The sequence below is a fragment of the Rhinolophus ferrumequinum genome, chromosome 12, assembly GCF_004115265.2.
Source record: "Rhinolophus ferrumequinum isolate MPI-CBG mRhiFer1 chromosome 12, mRhiFer1_v1.p, whole genome shotgun sequence".
Classification (NCBI taxonomy): domain Eukaryota; kingdom Metazoa; phylum Chordata; class Mammalia; order Chiroptera; family Rhinolophidae; genus Rhinolophus; species Rhinolophus ferrumequinum.
The window spans coordinates 23,604,363-23,631,166 of NC_046295.1; the positions used below are offsets into that span (position 1 = coordinate 23,604,363).

A 26,804-nucleotide genomic window follows, 5' to 3' on the forward strand; every position below is an offset into this window, starting at 1 on the left:
CAACCTAGTTCTCAGTGGATTCCTTTTCGCAGATTGAGTAGAAGCATGAAACAAAGCTTTGAACTCACAGACTACCAAAGCGCTTAGTGTAGAGAGAACCAGGGCGATGTAAAATCCTCCTGTCCTCAGTTTTTCCTGCCCCTCCAGTATTGGAAACTTTTACAGCCATTTCAGATAAATATATAAGAAGATGAGTTATTGTTTTTGTCAGGATTTTGCTCCATTGTAGCAAGGAGCCCAACCTGTGGGGAAAATGTTTGAGAATTTGAAACTCTGGGGTTGCATCATGGTGAGCCTGTGAACTGTCATCAAGTGGAAAGAAATAGTCACTCAAACATGCAGTGTTCTTGTTCTTGCTCTTTTTCTTCTTTCCACCAGTTTTTCTTACAGGTCCAGTGTTTGCATTGGTGTAAGCCAGTCACTCAACTGGTATTTATTGAGCTTCTCTGTGCCAGGCCCAATCACCAGGACTGGAGATACGTGAGTGCACAGAACAATCATGGTTGTTATCTTCAAAGAGCTTACAGATAGAGTAAAAGGCAGACTTGGAAAAAAAAAAAAAACGACTGCAAATAAATAATGAAATGCCTGTAAGGTGTGCAACATGTGGTAAAGGTTATTACAAAATTCTGTGCAATCAGATAACATTGGTCTGGGAGGTTGAGACCTCAGAGGTGCTCAGAATTTAGCCAAGGGAATGGAGTGGTTGGTGAGAGTGTGGGAAGGGCATTCATGGCAGATGAAATAGTACAAACAAAACACGGAAAGGCCTGGTGTGGGCAGTATGCTGAGTTTAAGGAAGGAGAAAAGAGCTGTGTGAGAGGAGAGTTGTACGAAAAGAGGCTGCAGAGGTGAGCAGGGGATAATCACGCAGGGAAATCATTCTCACATTCAAAAGGGACCCCAGAATCCATACTCCCTCTCTAAGATCCTTATCTGTGTATATACCTCAGCCCTGGCTATTACTAGACAACTCTGAAGGGAAGTTCTTTCTAAAAGTAAGTTGAGATTTTACCCAGTCTCCCTCGTTCTACACCCTGGAATCACAGAGTCAAGTCTCTCCTCCTTCAAATATTTGGAGACAGACTATTTTCTTCACAAATTGCTGCCAAAGTAGTTCTGCTCTTTCCCATACACTTGCAATTGATTTTTGGAAATGTAGGATTTTACATTTGTGCTTGTTGAAAGCGAACTTACTGGCTTTAGTCTATCATTCCAGCCTCTGATTAGTGAGGCTGTGGATCTTTATGTCTTCAGTGATAACAGTTAACCTTCCTGGATTTGCGCGGTGTGTGAATTGGATAAGCTTGTCTTCTATATCTTTGTTTCGGAATTTAGAAAGTTGTTTAACCAAAGGGGGACAAATATGGAGCTATGGGCAACAACTCAAGAGGTTTCTCTTAAGAGAAGTGGTGGCCCTAATTATTCTTTTTTTCCTTTTGAAAAGGAAAATAGACACAACATTTCTAGAGGCCAGACTCATAGAGATGTCTCAATTTAAATGGGAAGAGCTCAAAGAAGTCAATGTGTGTTCATATTCTCATTTTGACAAGAATGTTAAAGGCCCAGATCAGCTGTAGTTGCCGATTTCATTTATTGATGCATGTGCTGAATGCATATTACATGCAACAGACAGTTTTGTCCTCCTGCCTTCAAAACACACAGATAAACAGCTACACCATCAGGTATGCTGTGATAAATGCCCTGTGATTGGTTTAAGGAAAATGTGGTTCTTCTGCAATAGCAGAAAGAAAATCTTTCCAAATGGACTGATCAGGTCTTAGGGCTTCTTGGAGGAGGCATTTCAGGAGGTGTTAATCTGTGAGGAGGATTTTAACTAATAAGGATGGGAGCAAAGACATTCTAGGCAGAGGGCAGATGAGAGAGCAAGGGCATAAAGGTGGGACGAGGCCAGCAGGTCAGTGTGAATGCGTAACTGCAGCTTAGGGGAAGGGGTAGGGCTGTGGTTTTGGGATGCAAAAGACTGCGGGAGTAAAATGTAGTGAGAAGCCAGTTGAGGTCAAATTTTTAAGAAGTATCACGTTTTTAATGGTGCAATATGACCAAGAGAGGAGAAAAAGGCGGTGGAAAGAGAAGAAAGCACAAATAAAAGAGGAGGCATTAGTGAGGTAGAAAGAGAACTCGGGGTATATTGAGGCACATAAACCGGGAGAAGCAATTACGCAGACAGTGTGGTAGAGGGTACATTGTTAGATGCTGCAGGGATCAGAGAGAATTGTCAAGGTTCTATATGCTATGTTAATTAGGTCACTGGAAGCCTTTGACACAGCTATTTCCGTCGACTGGTGACAACCAGAATCAAGTGGGAATATAAGGGCAGTGAGGGAATGGATAGAGACAATTTTCAAGGAGATAGGCTAGTTGGTCAACAGGAGGCATATTATGGGAAAAGAGAAAAAGAAAATATTTGATGAGTCTTACCAGTAATAGTCATAATAGTAATACTATTACCAGTAGTAAGAACACAACATTTATTGAAACACTCACTCCGTGCTCGATGTTCACCTATATTTTTTCATTTGATTCTCACAACAGAACCATGGGTTGGTGTTTTAACCCTTGTTACACGTGAGAAAACTGAGGCTAAGAGAACTTAGTTTGGCCGAGACGACCTCACCAGTGAGTGGTAGAACAAGCATTCACATCGAAGTTAGCCTGCTTCCCCGTCTTGTTATTGTTCCGGCTTAGCACCTAGGCTGGGAAGGCAGCTCTCCTGGTGCAGGCTTGGCTTCTCCCAGGGGGAGGGCAATTGGCCTGCTGATTAAAGCTAATTTGTCCAAGTGATAACACTTTTTTAAAAGAGGAAAGATGGGGATTAAAAGGCAAGTGTACTTGAAGAACTGATTTCTACCAAATATGGAATAAGTACCTCAAACTCATTTCTGAAATGTAAAAGCACCCCTTTTAACGTGAAATCATTGTCACTGAGATAGAGGAAGTGGTCCTGATGTAACGGCCTGTTGTTCCACGGCAGTCAGGGCATCAGCGGTTCATTTCAAATTACAGACGCGAGGGCCTTTTCTCTTGCATTCCTCTGCTTTCATTGTCCTTACTTTCTTCTTCTTCTAATGTTTTTCTGGGCTTAAGAAAATCAGACTCCTGCTAACCACATGTCATGGCTCAGTAACTTTGATCTTCTCATTGACGGTGACCTCTGCTACTAAGATCTAGCCACTTTCACCCAATAGAAAATGCCACAGAATTTTACAAGTGATTTATAAGTGATTTTGCTCAAGTGTCGGAAAACAGTTGATGCCTTAAGGTCTTAGAATGTTTGGAACAATAAAAAAATAGCTGCTGCTGGAGGTATTGATTTGTGATTCATAGATCACTAGAGAGTGATTTATCAGTCGGAGAGGAGCAGGCATTAAATGGCCATTTGACTATATTAATTAGCTACCCAAAGAGTTTAACATTGATTTTTATATCCTCCTCGGATCTTGTTTACCATGCATATGAATTTGCCAGGGCTGCCATAACAAAGTACCACAGACCGGGTGGCTTAAACCACAAAAATTTATTTTCTCTCAATTCTAGAGACTGGAAGTCCAAGACTAAGGTGTCAGTAGGGTTGATTTCCTTCTGAGGCCTTACTCCTTGGCTTGTCTGTGGTTGTCTTCTTCCTGTGTCTTCACGTGGTCTGCCCTCTATACCCATCTGTGTCACAATTTCCTCTTTTTATATGGACACCAGTTAACCAGATTAAGGCCCACCCAAATCACCTCATTCTAACTGAATTACCTCTTGAAAGACCCTGTCTCTACATGCAGTCACATTCTGTGGTACTGGAGGTTAGGCCTTCAACATATGAAATACGGGGAAAAAAATTCAGGCCATAATATCATGCCACAATGTGAACGTTTCCGCCTGGTGTTACTTAGCTGATCTTCCAAATTCTTAAGACATTACAGCAGGTCCTCGAATAATATTGTTCCATTCAATGTTGATGAGATGCCGCAGGGACTAAACTCTTGTTTATATCAATTAGCCTATGACAAAATTGCTAAAATTGTTATATGTTGTTTTGCTTAAACCTGCAGAACATATTGACAATGTTAAGTGCGGGCTTACTGTACTACAGCACAAGGAAATAGAATAAAACCTATGGCCCCATAAACCCACGTTAAAAATATCTGTTTATAATACACTCTGGGTTTAGAGTTTGGCTTCAGGATGGGGTGGTAGGGAAACTTCCTCAGGCAGGACTAGCTTTGTATTTTCGGGAATCCCAGATGGAACCCATTTTATCTTTCTCATTGGGCCATAAAGCCTGTGTACTGCTGCTTTGACTTTTCTGGTTTGGAGGGAGCAGTGTGCGGGATCCATCATTTTACATTACAGATGCTATGTTGCCTCACTCATTGTTGCTGAATTGCTTCATTGGGAACTATTGGTTTTTATTTACTCCCAATAAAAAGTCACTTTTCTGGTATGGGTCTTTGTTAGTCGCTTGGGTGCTAGGTCCATGGTGCATGGAAATTACAGGCTACAGGATTCATTGGTAGGAAGACTCTGGGGTCCTCACACGTCCCTTCCCCCCACTATAGCTTTTGCCTGCATTAAGAATGACAACCATGTAAGCTCTTGGGGACATGGCCAGAGATCACATGGTGTTTCACAGCAGGCTTGCCGTCCCTGCCAGCCGCGTGCTTACACCTATCATATCTGAATCGTTAGCTCGATAACCAGAGATGCTGAACTTAGGACTTTAAAACCCAGGACGTAAGACTTCAGACTTTTAAGACCTAGACTTTTCAGACTTTTTAAGACTAAGACTTAAGACTAAGACACTGACATGGTAAGGAGCACGTGTGCCCATGATGTGAGGGCAGTTGAATTTCTCTGTTAATTAAAAACAACAACAAAAGCTATCTTCACAGTAATCTTATGAAATCAATACTAGGAATCCCCACGGTACAGAGGATGAAAGCAAGGCTAAGAAATTTTAAATAACATATTTATAGTGTAGGTTGAGGTTCTTTTTAAACAGTAAAGTGTTCAAAAAGTGAACAGTTTTGTCCAAGTCCTTAGTTCAAAAGCTTAACTGGGGTCTGCCTACAAAGAGATGTGTGAGCTAAAGAGTCTGACATAAATATCATGCATTATTATTTTGCTTTCTCTTTTCAAAAAGGAATTGATTCCTTTTCTCTTTCAAAAGTTGATCTTCGTTTTTTGTTATTGAGTAGAAAAAGCCAAATTGCTTATCCCAAGCAGAAGCCTGGAGATGGTGAAATGGGCTCCAGTGGACAAGACTAAGGTTCCTGTCCATGTTAAGAAGTGTTGTAAGAGACTTAAGATAGTGGCCATAGTTTCGTTGAAGAATTGAGGAAGTAACTGGTACATTAAGAATACAGAGGGGAATTAAACTTTGGAGTGATATAAATTTACAGACCTGAAGGTTTGAATGTTTCTTCTTTGCAGCAGATAATTAAGCAGATAGCCTCAAATTTCTTTCTAATTCAATATATAATGATTTTGCAAGTAATTATTTTATGGCGATCTATTACTTCCAGCCTTTCTATCACATCTTGAACTATCATACTATGAAAAAAAAAACATGGAAAATATTAGCCTGTGAGTAATACAACTTATTGCGATAATATATATATTTAACTTTGTCTTTAAAGATTCACAGCAAGGGAAAAGTTAGAATGCAATGGAAACTAGGGGTAGCACAAAATTTTACTAGTTAAACTTCATGTTAATTTCTTTTATTTGAGGTTTTGTTTTCTTTCTAACAATGTTGCCAATTCAGGAAGCCACTGTCTTGTGCCTACATCTCACACATGTGACTGGATTTCTAGGAATGGCCCTCCCTGTTAGGCTGTCAGGAAAGGTTCTTTCCTTTTCTCTCAGTCTGAGGCCAACCTATCTCCTTCCCCGCTTCCCTATCCCGCCCCCAGTCACCTCCAAACTGGGTCTTGCTTTCAGCCTCTTCCCGGTGCTTTCAGCCCCACCGCACTCTACCCTCATGGTTTTCAGACCTGCCAGAAAACCTAACTTCAGTCTTTGGGCACTACAACTCCTTTGACCTCTTCTTAGACTTACAGTTGTTTACAGCAGTGATTCTCAATCCTGGTTGCTCACTAGAAGCACCTGAAGAACTTTTGAATTCAGATGCCTGACTCCACTCAGCCAAATAAAATCCAAAACTCTGGGAGTGGTGCTTGAGTGATTGTGGTGGGAAGCCAGACAGGGGACCCGGTAGTTTAAGGGTGATGTTAGAGGCAGCTCTTTCATCATGGTGTGTTTCCCATTGTTCTCAAGCGTTCAGACCATGCTTAGCCCTCATAACGAACTTTTACTTCCTTCTGGGGCAGTGGAACAGGGCTGAAGCCAAAAGAGTGAATGAAGTTTCTTTTGCAGCCAGTACTTTTCCTCAGGCCAGGGGAGACACTGGGGCCAACCCCCACATTGAATAATTCCAGGGGGCGCTGTTCACTTTGGTGTCTGTGGAAACAGCTCCCCTGGTGCATGGTGCCCTGGAATTTGGTTGTGCTGAATTGAATGAAACAGAGCAGAGGAGCCTCAATACCTTGAGCCAGCATTTTAAAGGACAGATATGTTAGTGTGGTTTCCTACAGAAACATCTTCCATCATGAGGAGTTTATGCAGTACCCAGGGGATATCACAGTTGGAACTGCATTTTTCAGCTAGTCTGGACACTGTCTATGGTAAATATGTTCTCAGTTCTAGACAGACGCTTTGCAATCCAACTTTTTAAAAATAGCCTATTTGTGTCTTGGAGACTCTAAAAAACATGTTTTAGCCATGGCTGCTTGTGTACGCTGTACATTTCTCTCTTTTAAAAACATTTCTCTGACTTGTTGGTGTTTGCAGTTGTTCTTCGATGCCATTCTTATACATGGACGCATTCTCTCACACAGATTTATTCAACAGTAAGTCATCTAATCAGACACACAGATGGGTTATTTGCAGCTTGTGAAGTTTATGAAGATTTTGTTTTGGAGCCATTACATGAAGCATTTTTAATCCCACTGAGTGCAACTTTGCACCCTCCCACTCTGCAGCCCTCCCTCCTTTCTGCCAAAGTAAGCAGATCAAGTTTCACTCTTAATGCAATTAAACTCAGTAGGCCACAGAGGCGCAGGGAACTCGTGTGCAGAAGTAACACTGGCTCTGGATGTGCTTTCACATGGGGGGGCCTCCATGTGGGAGAGTGGTCTGTGGGCCAACGAGACCTAATGGCACTTGAGTGGCACTTGAGTGGCTGGTTATATGCAGATCCTCAGCGAGGATATTGCTACACAGCCTGACTAAAATCATGCTCAGAGCCCAAACGCCAGGAAGCGTGATAAGCAAGAAGTCGCTGTGGTTTGCCTTCTGTTGGTTTCTGTTGTTTTGGCCCTGTACAGCTCTATAGAAAAATTTATGGCTCTGTCTGGCTGTTAACTGAAGAGTCAATTCAGCCTAAGTCGTAGAGTATGTCAAAGGATGGTTCAACTGATAACTTTTAAAAATTAATAAAAGTTTGTTTTTGAGCAGATTTAAGTTTATAGAAAAATTGAACAGAAAGTGCGTTTCTCACATATGCCCTCTCCCTCCAGTTATTCTTTATTAACATCTTGTATTAGTATCATATATTTGTTACAATTGATAAGCCAATTTGGATTATCTAAAGCCCACAGTTTACATTAGGGGTGACAGTTGGTGTTGTACATTGTATGGGTTTTGATAAATATTTAATGACATTTATCCCTTATTACAGTGTTAACTTTTTTCAATGAGATAAAGAAAAAACTTTCTTTGATCGGCCTGCAATTGAAAGGGGAAGGAAAGGGATTGACTTGGGTGGAGCCTAGTGTGTGTGCGCTTGCTGGGGACTTTGGTGGAGCCATAATCACATTTAACTATTTGAACAATCCTGTAAGGTATCAATTATTGTATAGACGTGGAAACAGAGCTCAAGGAAGAATAAAGACTTTGTTCAAGGAAATGGTGGAACCAGGAGAGGTGCACATATCGGATGTATCTGATTTACAGTCTGGTCTCTGGCTTATCACTGTTGCATTTTCTTTCACTTCAGCTCCAATCCTACATCAGATCATCAAACCCCTCCCCTTTTCCTCCTCCTTTTCTTCTTCCTCCTCTTTCCTTACTTTTTTTTGTTTTCATTGGTTCTGTTGTATTGAAAATTATTTATGAAGTTGTTTGTGGAAAACAAATATTTGTAGAAAAATTGATGTCACAGCTCAACATCAAAATTGTGCTAAGATCCTCAGCAGTGAAGAAAGTCAAGACTCTCATTACAGTTGTGTTAGGTTTAATTATTTATTGTTTTTAAAAAAGTGTTTTTTTTTTTTTTTTTTTTACTTCACTGTATCTTGGTGTATGATACTGTGATTTACTTTTCACACTCTGCTTACCTTAATGAATAAAGCAGCAGGCCCAATCAGTTCTCTCACCTTTGGCAAATCACTTAACCTCTTAGGGCCCTTATTTCCTCATCCTGACCACTGTGTGCTGGGGCATAGAGTGTGGAGTTCCAGGAACCTAGGCGCCTGAGCCTGTCTACTGGGGTTTGAATTCAAAGTCCATCATTTATTAGCATTTGCCTTGGACAAATTGCTTATCTGTTTCCTTAAATTCAGAATCCTGAGAATAGAGTCTACTCCATAGGTTGTTGTGAAGATTAAATGAGTTAAAACAGTTCCAAAGGCAAAGTAAAATGCATAATACTTGATGATGATAGCGATCATGATGATGATATTTAAAATTTGGAGGAGAAGCTCCTTCCAAGTCTAGAATTCTGTGTTTTTGATATACTGTACTTAGGTCCAAACAACACTGCACTTTTTGTCTCTTATCACCATGTTTCTTAAGTCATCAAAAACGTTTCCATTACAGCTGATCTTTTTACAAGACTTTTGTGATGGTGGTCTCTTTTCTGCACCAGATATCCGTGAGTTTGAATTTTATCATTAGCTATGACAGGCAAGTATGATGGTCAGGGCTATCACAATACAACTCAACGAGCAATACTGGGTAGTTTTCTACATGTCTGAGCAATCCTTTTCACAACGAAGTGCTTCATCCTGAATAGTAGAATTTCTTTAAGGATGTAGTACTGAGTTTGATGGAGTCATTAGAGCGTTTTGCTCATATGTTATCATAGAATATAATTTTGTATTATAAAGTACTTGGTTATAAATCGCTCTCTCACAAGACCTCAATCTCTTAAAGACTGGGCTTGTATCTTAGTTAATTTGTAGGCATCCATTGCATCTCTTCTCTTTCACACAAACGCTGCTTCTTATATAACATCTATTTGTTGATTCTTTGACTATGTCACATTCTTTCTTTCCATCTTCAAACATACCCCTTTTTACCTTCCTAAATCCTATTTATTCTTTCAAAGTTAACTCTCTCCCCTTCTAGGAAGCCTTCCCTAGGCCAGCTGAGTCAAATGCTGCCCTCTTATTTAGTCCAACATCACACAATACATTCCCCCATTATAGCACTTACCACTCTTTTTGAATTGTTAGTTTATGTCTGTCTTTTTGCATTACACTGTAAACTCTCTAAGAGCAAGAATTTTCTTTTTTTGTCTTTGTGATCATAGCACTTAGTATAGCCCTTGTCACAAAGTGGGTACTTGACAGTTGTTTGTACAATGAATGAACAAATGAATTTGTCATATACAAACAGAGAACCAGGCTGTATTCTAAAAATGGAATTGTTCTCAAAAGATGAACTCCTGAACATGTTTTAATATGAATTTAAACGGAATCTCACTTTTGGACAATTTGGTTATTTCATTGTGATTTAAAAGATGCAGAATTTACTCAAGAAGAGGAAAACCAATTTTAATCAGGGTGACTCTGGGGACGTCTTAGATGTGATTTTGGGTACAGACACATGGTTAGACCCAGGTGAAGAACAGGTGTAGTCAGCCATGGTGAATGTTGAGTGAGTGTTTTTCATTCTTTTTAACGTATACAATTAAAGCAAGCTGTTGTGAAAATTTGTATTATTCAACCCTCTGGCTAAAAGCAAAATGAATGTAAATTATGGCCACTTCCTAATCTTCAAGGAAATGCCTTTGATGGTTTAAGAAACTTTAATAGTCATTAAAAACAGAACTGTAAGTTGAGGGCACTAAACCTTTTCCCTCTGCAATCAGTTTTCTCTAACTTTGAAGGCAGCTTTAGTAGAAGGTCTCTGTAGAGAAAGGTCAGATGTCTGGTTTTCAAAGAGTGGCCTGGAATTTAGATTTCTGATGTAGATTCATTAAGTATGGATTTATCAGGTCTGACCGGAGAATTTGTAGACACCATGTGGCCATCCTATACTTCAGTCATTTTAATTCTTAGCCTTGTATCTCTTGAACGATTTCTCAAAGAACCTGGTTTTTTTAATGAGAAAAGGTTTTCTATAAGTTTGCAAACCTTGAGCTTAAGAGTTTCTTCTCAGAGCCTTGAATAATCTCATACTACTTGTGAATCTTTAAAAACAGATTTTAGCATTCTGTGCTTCAAACATATTTGGATATAGAAGACATTTTTGTGGAAAACTTTTAGCAGTTCCAAAGTGTACATTTTAAGCAACACAGTTTGCCATAGGTGGCCCTTACCAGCAGGATAGACACTGCAGTGTTGAAAAAATTCTAAAAAAGGAAATCTCCTAATGAATTTGTGTAGTATCAAAGGTCCATCTTTGCAACCTTGATTTTGTTGGCATAGCCTGAGGGAGAGCTTTCTCTTCATAATTCTGTGAGTCTGTCAGCACTTCCTGAGATCTGGGAAGGAATTACAGAAAGGGATATTTCTGGACCGAGCATCTATGATTTAAGTGAGCTGCATGGGGTAGTGGACATTGCACGGGCCTGGATGTCAGAAGAACTAAGTTTGTAATCTAGGCTTGGTTTCCAGATAGCTACATAATCTTGGTGTTAAAAAATGATCGGAGAAGACAATTTAGGTGATGCAAACAAACTTTATTTAACATTTCATGAACTGGACAGTCTCCTTTTGGAGAACTGCAAAATGGGGTGGATGGCGAGCCTTTTTTTAATAGGAAAAGAAATAAAGAACAATGAAGATGGCAATAAAAAATATCTGATTGGTTGGGGCCACAGAGTCAACCTTATTTGGGGTGAGAAGACCCAGAGTTGGATGGGTGTTTGGGGATTGGCTGACTGAATATACTTGATTTCTGTCCAGGGGACCAGAAAGTTATCTAAGTTTCTGTTTGCTGATATGCCACCCTGGGCAAGTTAGAAAGTTATTTGAACATTGGTAAAGTCATTTCACTGCCATGGGACTTTCTTTCTTCTGTAAAATGAAGGGGCTTATAGAAGAGAAAATACAAATGGTTAATGGACATTAAAAAAAAAAAAGCTAAATCTCGAGAAAGCACAGAAATGCAAGTTAAAATAGTAGCAGGGTACATTTTACTTGGGAAATGAGTAAAGATTAAAGGGGATGATATTAAATGTTAGCGGTGAGCAAGACTGGTAAGGGTATAAATTTGTATTATCAGTGAGCATGCATATCAAGACCCTCAAAATAAGTTTATAGCCTTTGATTTTATAATCCCATTTTTACAAAACTATCAAAAAGAAGGAACTAGAGAAATACACTAATTATAATTAAGGATTTTTCATCACAATCTATTGACATAGTAACTACTTCAATGTAACAATGGATTGACTAGAAATCATAGTATAATCATGTAGTGGATATAGCACACAAGTGAAAGTGAGATCACAGGGAATATTTAATAACAGGAAAATACTTAGAATACAATGTTATGTTAATATAAAAGAATGGCACACAATTCTTTTATAGGATGGTTCTAATTAAGTTTAGAATCTGTATATGTGTATATGTACATACCTATGAAAACCTAAGTGTGTTTTCTTTGAATATTGGGAAAGTGCTTTTTTTTCCTTTATGTTTCTATATTTTAATTCTTTAGGTAGTAATGAGCGTACATTTATTTTATACACTAAATGGAAATTATTTCCGGAAAAAGCAAATTAATGCATAAAGAAAATGAACGTTAGTTGAATTCTAAACTTTCTCCTAAACCGTACATTCTGTGATTTAGATTGCATATTAGAAAAAATTGCCGAGTGGAGGAAGCAGAGCGTTATAAACAGAATCAACACCTATTTTATTAACTTCATAGACTGTAATTTTGACGTAGTCTGTTTGCCGTGAGGCCTTTCTACTTGCCCGGAGTGTGAGGAGTTGGAACCCTAAGAGATGCTGGTAGACCGGAGATCTACGTTAACTATATGCTCTTAAAGTAACAGCTACTTCCTTGAAGGGAACATTGCCTCCAGTGAAAACGTTACCTCCTGCAACAGTCATCAGTTGCTGTCTGGACCCATAAAGGAAGTTGTTAAGCTTTTACATACTGTAAGAAAAAGACCCCAGGGGTAGGGAAGCAATGGCAAAGGTATAAGATTTTGTTGTAATGAGAAGCAGTATAATAGGGTGGTTAAATGCACAGGTCCTGGCATTGGGCAAAATGGTAGCACGTTGCTTAACCTCTTTGTGCCTCATTTTTCAAATTCTGTGAAATTGCTGTCAACCTCCTAAAACCATCGTAGGACTTAAACAAGATAATATATGTAAAGTACTCTGATCAATGCCTAGCACTTAATAAATGTTAGTTTTCATTATGATTATCATGTCACTTCTCTAAGTCACTGTTTATTTATAAAATCAGGATAATAATAGAAACTACTTTGCAGGGTTGCTGAAATAGCAGAAAACATGCATATAAAGAATATAGCCCAGTACCTGTATATAGTAAGTAAAAAGGACTAGTTACCAAGAAATCATAAAAGCACGATACTAAAAATTATTTGTTAAAGAAAAAATTCTTAGAAGTCACAAGATATTTCTTTCTTCTTCACCACTCTGTTCTCCTTTTCTGAGAGAACTCACTCTGGAAATCCTGTGTAGGGCAAGATTGTGAAGGATTTTCTACACATGTGGGGTCACTGAACAATTAAAGCTCCATAAGAGATTATGAACTTCTTGAAAGAGAAGAACCTGCTTTTTGTCTGTGTCTTCCCAGCACTTTTTTGTGTAGTGTGGCTCAACCACTCTCTGTTGGAGGGAATAGAATGAGAATGTCAGGATAGAGGAGGAAAGAGCCAGGATGTCAAAGGCCTGCTTCTTCAGGCTCTATTGCTTCTGGCTATGACCTTGGCAAGTCTTAGAATGTTGACTACTCCTTGTTGCCTATAAACAAGGAGCAACTAGATCTCTCTCTCTCTCTCTCTCTCTCTCTCTTTCTCTCTCTCTCTCTCTCTCTCTCTCTCTCTCTCTCTCTCTCTCTCTCTCTCTCATTGGGAAGGTTGCAGGAGGCAGTGGATCTGAAGTCCTTGGTAAAGTCTATCTAAATCTTAATTTCTTCAACTAAAACACAAAGAAGACAACCACTTTATCCAAGTTTAGAAAGCTAGTTCCCTGCAGGTACAGTTCTCTTGATTTCCAGTTCCTTGCTCCTGGGCTAATCAATTTATATCACATCTGATTTGAGTGCAATTCAGTTGTCCTGTGGATAATTCCATTCAGCTACTAGTAGTATATGATTGAGAACTTTACATTGGAATTATATGAATTACTTGGAAAATAGTTTGGGTGAAAATTATGATAATTTAAGAAATTCATCATAAAAATTTCAGGATGGCTTCTAAATTCATTCTGACTGGCATTTGGAAGATTTTAATGTGGAGTGGAAGTCAGAAAATCTCTGGCTTTCTTCACCATTCTAGTCAAGGATATCAAAATCTCTCTGTGTTTGGGTGGGTAGGAATGGGTTGAGTCGTGAGTAGGTTATTTTTTACTTGAAATGCTACTTCTCTGTTAGTTTATTTTCTTTCCTAATGACTTCAGGGTACTTGCAAGAGCTAAAGCTGTGAGTCAGGAAGTAATTCCATTGTCATCTTCAGTTGATAGGTAGTAACTATCTGGAGCTCTGAGGAATAGAATATCTGGCTACATAGGAGTTCTGCAGACAGCAAAGCAAGTGAATAAAAAACTATAATCAATTTTTGATATCTTGATATCTGTGCTGGGCACTGGAGGAGGAAGGCAATTCCCTTGTGTTGTGTAGTAGCCACCATTGCAAATTCCAAAGAGGAAAAAATAGTAATATGATACTCATCAGGGCACATCATCAATATTGACCAGCAAGAGTTTCCATTGTGGAGAGAGCCTGGGAATACAGCTGTGGTCCATTTTTTTCTTGTTGTGCACAGATTATCAGATAAGTAACAGGAGTATCATGCTTGTGTCAACACACAGAATACATGCTCCCACAGTTAAGTTAAATGTGTAATTATGCAATAAATACCAGCTCAGATTTCCCCTCCACCAAATGAAATGTTACGGAATTATTTCCTTCTGTTCAAGATATTTACCAAGAAAGAAAGTTTGGTTAAAGAAATCTTTTTGAATTTTTATAAGGAAGAACTTGAAGCAGGGTAGTTTTCCACTTTTTAGAACATCTTTTCACACATTGTTATTGGGTTGGACAGGTATACTTAGAATACATGATTTCTCCTTGAAGAAAGGCAGTGGTGGGAAATGGTCTGTACTAACAAAACTGATTTGCAGTGATGACATGAGGTTTTTGAAATGCTGAGAAGCAGCTGACCCACACAAGCAAGCAGAGACAGGATTTGTTTCTATTGTAGAATCAAATTCAGACCCATGTGGCTAAAGTCAGTTTATAATCTCTCTTGATAATCTAGCTACCTTTCTACTTCCACTTCCAAATACCCTCACTGATTCTGCTGACTCTGTAGATGTCCACATCAGCAGTTAGAGAACAATCTGTGGACAGAAGGATTCTGAGGGTCTGACTTGGCCCTATGTTGAGATCAAGGAGATGGAATTCTCAAGATACGCTAGGTTTCCCATTAGGGTATTGTCAAATAAATGTTGGCTGCCTCTGGACATCATAATTTTATATCAGAGACAAGGCGATTACTACCGTTTTATTTTGCAGGACATAAAAGAGCCATCATAACCTGTGAAATCTTGTTTGACACAGTGTTCTGTTTTCCTTTGCTTTTGTTCTCTGTGTGGTTTTTGTTGTTGTTGTTGTAGTTTGTGTTTTGCCCTCTCCTTCTCTGTTTATCTGGATCTTTTTCTCTTTCCCTCCTCCTGGCACCTTCTTCAAGTAAAAAATCAGAGCAGTATTTTACATGGACTCTCCACATACTTAGTGTTTCCCATCATTAAGAGAAAAATACAAGAGCAAAATTAGAATATTAAAAAAAAACAAATAAAGCATATTATTTTTTTGATCTTGGTTGCCCCTAATTTTGTAGCCCAGTTGACTGAAAAATGAGTTTTGTTTGATTTTGAATTTGGAAATTGTACTCTTGTTTTCTTTTTCCCAAATGTGTAGCTTCAGGTTGTTTCTGAAATATTAGAATTCGGTTTTCACTACTACATCCTATCTTAAGGCTATGAGGGAAAAAAATAATAAATTTAGAATGTAAATAAAGCATACTCTTTTTGACTTTTACTGAACCTAATTTTTCTGCCCTCACTAAGCTCTAAGTCCTGACATTCTATTTTTCTTGAGACGAGCTTTACTCTCATTCCTTTGATATATTTTGTAATAATAATATTACATCTGTATGGAGCTTTATAATTAAGAAAATAGTTCCACATGGATATTTCATTTGGTCTCAAGGGGAAACTGGAAGAGGGAGAATGAATGGCCTTATTTTTCAAAGAGGAAACTGATGTTCGTAAGAATCAAGATTAGAATATGGATCTTCAGTATTCAGGTCTGCTTTTTGCACACCAGTGTGGCCCAGGGAGCCACAGAAATAGATTTTCTTCTTTTTATCTCTTGTCTCTTCCTGGTAGTGAACATTATAATCTTGGTCCTGTCCCTTATCTCCTGAGTAAGGGCTTACTATCATAGAGGGAATGAATTATTGCCTCATATGCTGTAAGATAAAATGTTACAGTCTTTAGCTAAATAGTGACTAAACTAAATTAATAGAAAAGCTTGAAGAATAATAAATTGATTATTAAAAGTGTAGAGTTCAATCAGGAGTAACAAAATAAACCCAAAATAACAGTGGGTTAAATAGGAAAGAAGTTTACATCCCTCACCATGTAGAATTCTGGGAGAATGGGCCAATATGGCGACTCTGCTTTGCAAATGCCCCAGACACCCAGGTTCCTTCTAGCTCGCAGGTCTGTCGGCTGTGTTTCTCATGTGCAAGACAGCATCTCAATCTGGACAACAGGTTTGAGGGAATCATAAAGGTACATCTGTGAATAACAGACAGAAATTTTTCACCTTCCTGAGGCAGATGGCAATGAACAACATAAATAAGCAAATGTATGTTTAGATGATTCTAAGGGCTAAAGTTTCAAACAAAGCAGAAAAAGATGTACTGGGGAGGAGAGTCTCATATTTTCATGGGGCAGTTAGCCGTGGCCACACTGCAAGTGTGACATTTGATGGAAAACTTGAAAGTTGGTGAGGTGGAAAGAAGGATATCTGAAGGAAGAATGTTTGTGCCAAAGGGAACAACAGTGGGAAGGTTCAGGAGCAAGGAGAGAATGGGAAGGGTTGGTCTTGATTTGTCTGAAGAAAGCAAAGATGCTAGTGTGGCTGGAGCAGAGTGAACAAAGGGAAGACAAACAGGACATGAGATGAGAGAGGTAAGGGAGGAAAAGATCACATGGTTCCTGTGTGTCATTGTGATGGCCATTTCAATTATCCAGCAGAGTGGTGATGGGTTGGTCCAGGTTGATAACAATGGAAGTAGAGAGAAGTAGTTGGATTCTGGATATGTTTTGGAGGAAGAATGCATTCAGTTTATATTGCTGTGTAAACAAATTGCTACAAACCCAGTGGCTTATGGCAACACAAATTTATTATCTCATAGTTTCCATTGGTCAGGAGTCCAGTCATGGCTTACCTGGGTTGTCTGATTTAGGTTGTCACCAGACTTCAGGTAAGGAGTCAACTGAGCTCCACTCTTCTCTGGAGGCTTGATTTAGGAAGAATCTTCTCTTAAGCTGATTCAGATTGTTGGCGGAATTTATTTCCTTGGGACAGTAAAACCCTTGGAGGCTTCCTTTTTCAAGTTCAGCAGGAGAAACTTTAGCTCCAGCCTGCTAAGAGAGAGTCATGTGTGTGCGTGTGTGTGCGTGTGTATTTATTTCAGTATCCATTGGTTGTGTACAGAAATTTATTGAAGTCATTAAAATGTAAAGCCTTTCTATGGGGATAATAAATCACCATTGGTTCACCTAATCATACGCTGAATTTAAGAATGTATTTCAATACATTTTATTTTGGATAAAATCATTTCTGTTCTTATAGAACACAGGGAAATAATCTTGAAATTCTAAATGCTTAAAGTAGAAACAAAGAATACATTTGTGCAAATTCAGTCCATGGGAATGACATCCCATCACCTTTGCCTTATTTTTTTGGTTGGAAGTGTCATATGTTCTGTTTTCACTCCAGGGCAGGGAACTTCTGGATAATAGGAAGCTGGAATTATTGGAGGTCTGTCCACTGCAATGCACAAACAGGATTTTTTGTTCGTTTAGATGTAGAGTGTGAAACAAAAGAGGAGAACAATTGAAAGTTGGAGTTGCCGTTAACAGATAGGGAAAACTGAGGAAGGGAATATGAAGAGCCCAAATTAGGGTACAAGTACAAGACGCCTATGACACACCCCATGGAGATGTCAAAGGGACAGTTGCATATACAAATCTAAAGTTAAGGGAGGAGTTTGGAGATCTAATTTTGGGTCTCATTAGCATGTAAGTGATATGTAGAGCCAAGTAATGAGATCACTAGGAAGTGAGGGTAGACAAAAGAACAAGTCCAAGGACTGGACCCTATGTTCCCCCACATTAAAAAGTCAGAGTCTGAGAAGAAGCTGTACAGAAATGAGATAAGAGTGAGATAAAAGGAATGCATAAGAGTATAAAGTCCATGCGGCCTTTACATGTTGACTTAATTTGTTTAAATCTCAGAAAACAAAGTTTTCCCCCTTATTTCTCAGTTTTGGGAGACACCTTCCTACCCTGTGGCCTTTCCTCTCTGAATGTGCTAGGATTCTTTGAGTGGTTTGAGATGCCAAATGTGAATGGAAACAAGGTTTGATTTTGTCGAGAAAGTTCAGCAACCAGATTTACATTCTTGTCCAAATAAGCCAACATAATTCATCCTGTGTATGGACAGAATGGTCAGTGGAAATGTGTGAATTGTTTTATTTTGGGAATGACAACATAAAATAAAACCCAGGCTGCTCTGTAAAGCATACACCCCTTCAGGTGTCAGGTGACACATGTCATACACTACCTCAAAAGTAAAAGGGTTTAAATAGTGACAAGAGAATGAGTCTTCCTTTAATGTTCTAGATGTAGGTAATAAAGACATTTTCGTCTACACAATTCTGTCAAACATTTATTTCAATGTCTATTGGCTATACGTATACAGGCATTTATTAAAATCATTAAGCTGTGAAGCTTTTCTATGGGCATAATAAACCACCATTGGTTCACTTAATCTTACCCTGATTTTAAGGATATATTTTAATACATTTTACTTTTGATAAAATCATTTCTGTTCTCATAGAATACAGAGAAATAATCTTGAAATTCTAAGTGGTTAATGTAGAAATTTGTGCAAATTCACTCCATTATAATGTAATTAGTGTTGTAAATAATGCAAATATGCACACACATTTAGTGTTTCATTAGCTATGTATGTTGGAGCTATATTATTCGATTCCTAGTCCCGTTTACACATAAACAAAAACCCAAATGTTCATGTAGAAGAAAATATATTTTATCCAATTTCCACTCAGGTATGTTTTAGTTGTCTTCATTCCCCAACAAAGTCAGAATTGTGTCCATCTGACAAATTATGAAGCCTATTTCTTATTTGGGTAGAATTACTCATGTTTCCAAGCAGCGTCCAAATAATTCTATTAGCTCTCTTCTAGAAATCAGGTTATCGTCCTCATTTAACAAGTGAGGAAACAGAAGCAGAGTTCAATAACTCCTCCGAACACAGAACCACACGCTGCGGTGAGGCTGGGCAGTGAGGCTGGCTGGCGTCTGCTGGACCACACAACTGACATCCCAGTTGGGGCATGTTCAGTCCGGAAGCAGGAGTTACAAGCAGTGTAATGAAACGACCGCATTGCCTTTCAGATGGGCCTGGAGGTCAAGTTAGTTTATTTGTTTTTAATTTAGCTGAAATGATAGGCTGGTTGAAAGATTTCTTTGTCGGTAGGGATTTTTTGAGTAGCCACGCAAACCTTTTGGTCTCTCTCTCTCATTTTTCCTCTGACCCCTTCTCCCACTTGCAGGATTAGAAAAGCACTTGGGAGGCACATTAATCTTGCCAGCGTTGTCAGGAGTGATCAGCGAGTTTTATTAAAAGCCCCGGGATTGCCTGAAAGGCTTCCTTGTCTGAGTTTGCAATGAGAGAGGCATGTTAAGATCTTGGGGCACATTGTCAGGACCCTTTGCCCTGCCCCTTGGACTATGAACTGACACCCCCGGAAGAAGCACAGAAACTCTCCTTTGTTGAAGGAATTTCACCGGTGGACGGAAAGGAGTTGGCCCCTGTCGGCATGAGCTCTCTGAATTGGGGTGGGCTGAAAGCCGTGATCCTGCTGCTCTTCCTGGACTGGGCCAGCCCCACCTTCATCAGCGTGAACCGCGGGGTCAGGGTGATGAAGGGCAGCTCCGCCTTCTTGTTGGGAGAGGACCTGAAGTTCGCCATCCCCAAAGAGAAAGATGCTTGCAAAGTGGAAGTTGTTATGAATGAGCCAATAACCCAGAGGGTTGGGAAACTCACTCCACAGGTAGGTCATAACTGAGATTTTCTATTCAGTGGTGTGAATAAATGTGAGTGTGTGAGTGTGTGTGTGTTTGTGTGTGTATCTGTGTGGAGAGAGAGAGAACACAAAACAGAGACAGCGCTGGGCAGTCTCTTGCGTGGTGTGATGTGGTCAGTCTTTATGGGTTATTCTTAGCTCCCATCATCTTAGCCATTGCTAGTCAGGTCATCTTTGGATAAGATAATCAGGATTTAAGGACAATTTTAGAACACATTTGTGACCGTAGAATAGCAAAAGTAAAACAGGAAGACATTGTCATCTATTACCATCACCCAAACATTCCCTTGATTAAGGGAAGAGAGGTGGCAAAGAGAGGTGGAGATACTTCACTTTCAATATTCACTGTTCTTCAAAAATGTCTGCATAAATTTTTTTTGCTTTAGTTGAAACCTAGGAGACTGTCTTTTAAGGATTTTCTAGGCTCTAGATGGGCATCTAAAAAATATTAGTATACAAGAATGGCCCCAGGTCACAAGTGTTTGGTAATTTCAACATCTCCCCACTTTCTCCCAATACAACTCGCATTCAGAAATGTGTTTGATTGGCATCTATCACTCGAGGAAAAAGGGGAGACCTGAATGAGTAGGTGACATGAATAAGCTCAGCTGCAGGCAACAGAGATTCAACTACAGGGACTGGGGTCAAAAGCAAACCCTCGGAGTTTTGGGGAGCAGCAAGATAGGACCCGAATCCTAGAGGACTGGGGTCCCTGATAAAGCAGGGCTGTATGGATATATGTGGGTACCTTATAAAGACTGATCAACTAATAAATTTGTACCCTTTCATATATATTCAACATTTATTTAGAAGTGATACTTAATATTTTGTGGGGGAAGAAGAGAAGAAAAATTCCTCCTGGTGGCAAGCTAGGGCAACCTATGGTCAGCTGTGTTAACTCTGGCCCCAAGCATGTGTACCCTACTGAGCAAACAAAAGCCCTGTTATTCACCAGATTTTCCCTCCTTAGGAAGAAATTTTGGAGGATGTATATTAAGCCAGCCTCTAAGGTGTATTTTCTTCCCATCTCAAAAAATCTATGACTTCTAAATATATTTAGCATTTTTTTTTTTCTGAGAGTAATGAAATTGTGTCCATTATATATTTTCACTGGAGACCAAAAAGAGGTCTAAGTGACTGAAACTAGGTGAAAAAACGTATTTGGTCACAAGGATCAAGGGTTGTGATAGATCTCCAAGTTAACTCCATCGCAAACTTTCTCTGATTTTAAGGCGAAAATCCACATAGAAAGGTAATATGGAACAGAAACAACAACCTGTCTTGCTGATTTAGGAAAGTCTGGACTGCTAGGGAAGGGAGATGGGCTCTGAATATCCCCAACAGGTCCCCTAGTGAGCTATTGGTCATTAAAACAACAGCGACAACAATAAAAAACCAAGTCCTGAATGTTCAGTATATGTATCTCCAGAGGTAAATCTGACATCGCAAACAGATTCATGTTATCTAAAGTAGATATGTGATTTACATCTAAAATTTATCCTGTGGAAAAGGAATCCACTAAAATATGGAGTTTCATCACGTTTTTGTCAAATATTAGAACTTTGTACCATAAAGAAATCTATATATTCAAAAATGCTGTTTCCTAAACTACCAGGTGATCTTCCTTTTTTTTTTTTTTTTTAAAATTATGATACTTTCAACAAAAATGGAATCCCAAGTAAAGTCTGCTTTTTTGAAGTGTGTGCTTGTTTTTAATTCAGGCTGATTCAGCCCTCTCAAGGGATTTATCTCTTATGGAGTTTTTGAAATTAAGGATAGCCAAACGTGCGTGTGTGTGCATGGACACACACACACACACACACACACACACACACCGCCTAAACATTATTCTTTAATAGAGCTTACTAGTAAGTTAAAAGCAAGGCTTATGTGAACCCATTTCTAGCAAGATGACTGTATTAACAACACCCTGCTGTGTAATGAACAGTTTTATTTGATTTGTACGGAAAATGTTTTGTTTAACATCTGTTCAATTAGTGTTTTCATTTCATTACTGGAGTTTGTCTTAGGACCAACAGGTTCATTTTCCTATTGGATGTTTGGAAAGGGATTTCAGCTGGTGCACACCAGTACCTTCTGTTTAGACAACCCTCCTGATATAGTCAATTAGATAAGGTCGATGGAATTATGTTTTCCTCATGTTTTAGGTCAAAACTTCTTTACACCCAGCATTTTTAACACCTGTCCCAAAGCAAAAAATTTCCTGGGTGGAAAAACACCCCAATTTAATGCTGAGCTTGCTTTTTTGAATAGGAAATACAGCAGTAACAAAATATCTCTAGTTTGAACCAGTTTACTGTCATTATAGTGAGTAATGTGTTAGGAATGTGTGACAATTTAATTATAAATTGTAATTGAAAAGCAGTTGAAGTGGAAAAAAACAAAGCTAGACAGTAATTAGAAAAGGATTTAGCTCTCCTTTGTTTTAGTTAGCAAATTTATGGACAATTATGGTTGTTGCCTTTTATAAAAGGAAAACATATTATGAAACATAAAACAGATGTTTCTTTTAACAAAGCAGATTGTCTCTTTATTACCATGACTATTTGTCAATAATATGGGAAAGGTCTTTCTTTTATTTCCTTTCTTGTAAATTAAGAGGAACCAATGATGGATGCAGGAAAAAAAGATCATTTGTATAAGTGATAAAGTCTTCTCACTTTATCTTCCTTTTTTTTTTGTTTATTATGTTGTCTGTAAATGTTTGAAGCTGTAACAAGGTACAGGCTAAACACCGTGAACTCAGTAGTGATGATGTGTGAATACCTCCAGGGTATACAGTAAGTCCTCACTTAACTTCGTTGATAACTTCTGCAACTTTAAGTGAAATGATGTATAACTAAACCAATTTTACCATAGGCTAATTGATACAAACAAGAGTTAAGTTCCTACTGCATCTCAGTTATAATGAAATGACGTTGAATAAAACGACACTATTTGAGGACCTGCTGTATATCTTAGAACTCTACCAAGTCAGAATGGGAGTCATGGTATAGGTGGCAGAGGAAATTCCTTTTAAAAACTAGAGTTTCCCAAATATAAGAGTTAGCAATTTCCTTCATAGTTCTGAGTGAGGTGATACAGTGAATTATAATTTTATGTGAACAGAGAAAATTGCCTTTAAATTGCTATTTGTCGTATCAACCATTTCTGTTATTACATAAATAGTAAAATATCACAAGTATAGGAGAAACACCTCAGGGTCATGTTTGGCTCTGATGAACCACAATTGTGTCCATAGTCAGCGGCTGCATCTTTGAATATAAAAGCACTATTTGTAAAAGAAAGAAATAAAAGGAGAAGAAAAATGAATATACAGAACTCAGACAGTGTGTTTGCGTGTTTGTGATGCATGCCTTTCATGAATACATGCAGGTAGACCTTTCTTACTCAATTGTTACGAAGGGTGTGGGTAAATAATATTTTGATAAATGGAACCATCTTTTAAATGTATATAGACTGTAAAAAGATTATTTAGAGAGATAATCCCTCTTTAATTTACAAGCTTGATCTGCTTGCTGTGATTTTCATAATTTAGATATTCTCAAACCAAGATACAACGGTATAAGCAGGATGGTGAGTTGGTATGGAGTTGGGTAGACAAGGTGGTGATTAAAACACACACACACACACACACACACACACACACACACACGAAACAAAACAAAAAGTTAACAGACCACGATTTCCTCAGGAAGTACTTTACTGCTGGAAAAATTAACTCTTGTACCAATTTTCTCACAGATATTTATCCATTTCTTCATGTGAACTAGGTCTTTGACTGCCATTTCCTTCCCAATGAAGTAAAGTACATTCACAACGGTTGCCCAATTCTTGATGAAGACACAGTGAAGCTTAGACTTTACAGGTAAGCAGTATAAGAGCTTCATTCATTCTCTGCCAGATGACCATCCTGTGCAGTTCTTTTTCTGTGGATAGGTATTATCATGGGGAGTTACTAGATTCCAAACAAGAAAGTAATCAGTAGAAACTGGAGACCTGAATGAGTGAGGGAAGAGTTGTAGCCAGCTTTCAGTGATTTTTATTTGTATCATCTAATAAGGATGGAGCTTTTCTGTGGCAAATTATTAGTCCTATTCTGTTTCCCTTTAGAGTTCTTGTACAGGTATCTCTCAATCCAACCCTCCACTTATGATGGGAAATGGAAATTCTAAAGTACAAATTCTTAATATGAATAAGGAGGAAAATATGTACGTATTCCAAAATTTAGTAAATTTCTTCTTTTTGATGATCAGGTGCTTAATTATAAGAAGTGCAGTATCATTTATTTTTAAACATATTAAATAATAAAAAATATTAATATTAAATAATAAAAAAAATTAAAAATTCTAAAGTTAAACAGAGTGACCATATGACCCAGCAGTTCCACGTATATATATGCAAGAGAAATAAAAACTTATATTTAGCAAGAACTTGTATGCAGATGTTTATTGCAGCATTATTCATAATTGCCAAAAAGTTGAAATAGGCCAACTGATGAATGTATAAACAAAATGTGAGATATCCAGATAATGGAATATTATTCAGCCATAAAAAATGAAGTACTGATACATGCTACAACGTGGATGAACCTTGAAAACTTTATGCTAAGGGAAAGAAGCCAGGCACAAAAGGTCATATATTGTATGACTTTATTTATATGAGATGTCCAGATAAGGCAAATCCATTAAGATGGAAAGTAGATTAGTGGTTTCCAGGGGCTGGGGGAGGGGCAAATGGGAAGTGAGTGCTGGTGGGCATGGATTTCTTTTTGGGGTGATAAAAATGTTTTGGGATTAGAGTCATAATGGTTGTACAACCTTGTGAATATACTAGAAACCACTGCGTGTATGCTTTAAAAAGGTGAATTTTATCGTACATTAATTATATCTTAGTAAAAAATTAATTAAAAAATTAAGCTCATGTTTTTGGTATTGCTCACTTCATATAAACAACTGAGAATGCAGTGTTGGTGGAGTAGGCCTTTATATAGTTTTTACTTGTTTTTATTGCTCTTAGGAGTGTTGGGATATAATAGCTCAGTGTGACTTTCCCGTAAGCATTAGACTAACAGTAAAGAGTGTTGTAGAAGACATTGGAATAGTGAACCATTCTATAAACACTGATGACTACCTGCCATAGGTCAGGCCTGTCCTGGGCTTAGGAAACACGAAGATGAGGATACATGGACTCTTGGTGCTCATAGGCTGATGCAAAAAAGACGGTCAGATAATTGTGATGCAGAGAGACAAGTGCTGAAGGAGAGATACGAAAACAATGACGTGCTCAGAAAATGAAAAGGCGCTCAAGGATTCCTTAGGAAACGATGCAGTGAGCGTACAGGAACTTTTTATTTTTCTAAGACTTTAAAGTTAAAAAACAAATTCGTTTCAGAGACCTTGCCTAGGAGGGCTGGAAAAGCTGATGAATTCTGACTGGTCCCATTTCTTCCTTGAGTTTCTAAGGGGTGGAGCGTGCGGAGGAGCAGTCCTGAAGGGTAGAGTTAGAGGAGCTGTCATTCCTCTTGGTCTTCAGGACATTTAAAGTAGGATATTCAAAGGAGTTGGAGATGGAAAATCGGGAAGCATGCTTATTCCCCTCTTACCTCCTTTCCAGCCCTTTGGCAAGCTATTTGACCTCTCTATGCCTCAGTTTCCTCATCTGTAAAATGGGATTCACAATGCCTACATAGGTTCTTATGAAGATTGCGATACTCTTTGTAACTAGTTTGCCATTAGCTTGAGCCACAATAAAAGCATATCAGTTAGGAGCTGCATTATCGATGCATACCCATCTCTCATTAATTTTCTTCTGGCAAAGTGGTCACTAAGGTATTGGAGAGAATGGAAGTAACAATCACAGAGTACCTTGCCACACACTAAGCTGGGAACCCAAACTAGGCTGTAAAAACCGCGCTTGTCATGGTGTTTCTGAAGAGCAGAAAGACCTTCATATGCTTCAGAAACTCCTCTCCCTTTCACTCCTGAATTAAAACTCAGCCCATAAAATATATGAGCTTCGTACTCTTAAATTTTATATGTGCTAGAAGTGAGACTCTGAGCTCATTGCAATCATTAAATATCAGTATGAGTGATGGGCTTGAGAGCGGGTATTGAAAGAAAGGTCATTGGAGATGAAAGTGGCAGAGAAAGGGATTGCCAGCAAGATAAGAAGAAAGTAAAAGAACAGAGACATTGGGAAGAGAGTATGAAATAAAATCCAAACCATCCAGTAACCAAATTTTGTGAAGGCCAGTCTTTAAGTTTCTGTCCAAGCATGCAAGTGTCAGAAGTATTTGTGCACCACGAAGTACTGCCTTTGCTCTGTTCTCCCCACAGGTTTACTGAGACAGACACGTTTGTCGAAACCTTTATCCTGCGGGTCTATCTCCTGGAACCAGACTGTAACATCATCCGTACGAGTAACAATGTACTGGAGGTGTCTAGGTTCTATGGCCTGTCCCGAGCCATTGACAAGAACCTGGTTAGCTTTGACTACGACAGGACAGCTCCCCTGGAGTGTACTGTCAGGCTGGACCCTGTGGGAACTCGGCTGCCAGCCCATGGCCAGATGGTTGTGGTGGAGTCTCGGCCGCAAGAACCACGGGGAGATCAGCCACACACTTTTTTCCCTGAGTCTCGTACGATACGTTTTAATACTTACTTGGGTGTTGCTAAAACTGATGAAAATGTCTGTTTGTGGTCATCTACCTCTGTGACCAAGAGTTTTACTTAATATTATTGGGAGCTGGTTGAAAATTGTAGGTTAGTTTTTCAGAGTATGGACTTGGAAGTCCTAAAGACCTGGGCTGGAAAACTGCCTATGCTATTCATTTCCTGTGTGCTTTTAGGCACGTTACTTAACCTGTGAAATG

General features: G+C 38.7%; 1 protein-coding gene across 5 annotated transcripts in view; it reads left to right on the plus strand.

Moving 5' to 3' along the window:
- Window positions 1–26,804, plus strand: part of FREM1 (FRAS1 related extracellular matrix 1) — a 168,804-nt gene that overhangs the window by 11,806 nt on the left and 130,194 nt on the right. For all 5 annotated transcript variants that reach the window (XM_033123895.1, XM_033123893.1, XM_033123896.1 and 2 more), the window contains 3 exons: window positions 19,376–19,876; window positions 23,704–23,798; window positions 26,269–26,570. In XM_033123895.1, coding sequence (XP_032979786.1) covers window positions 19,643–19,876; window positions 23,704–23,798; window positions 26,269–26,570 — 631 coding nt within the window. In that variant the 5' untranslated portion in view covers window positions 19,376–19,642. The remainder of the gene's footprint in view (window positions 1–19,375; window positions 19,877–23,703; window positions 23,799–26,268; window positions 26,571–26,804) is intronic.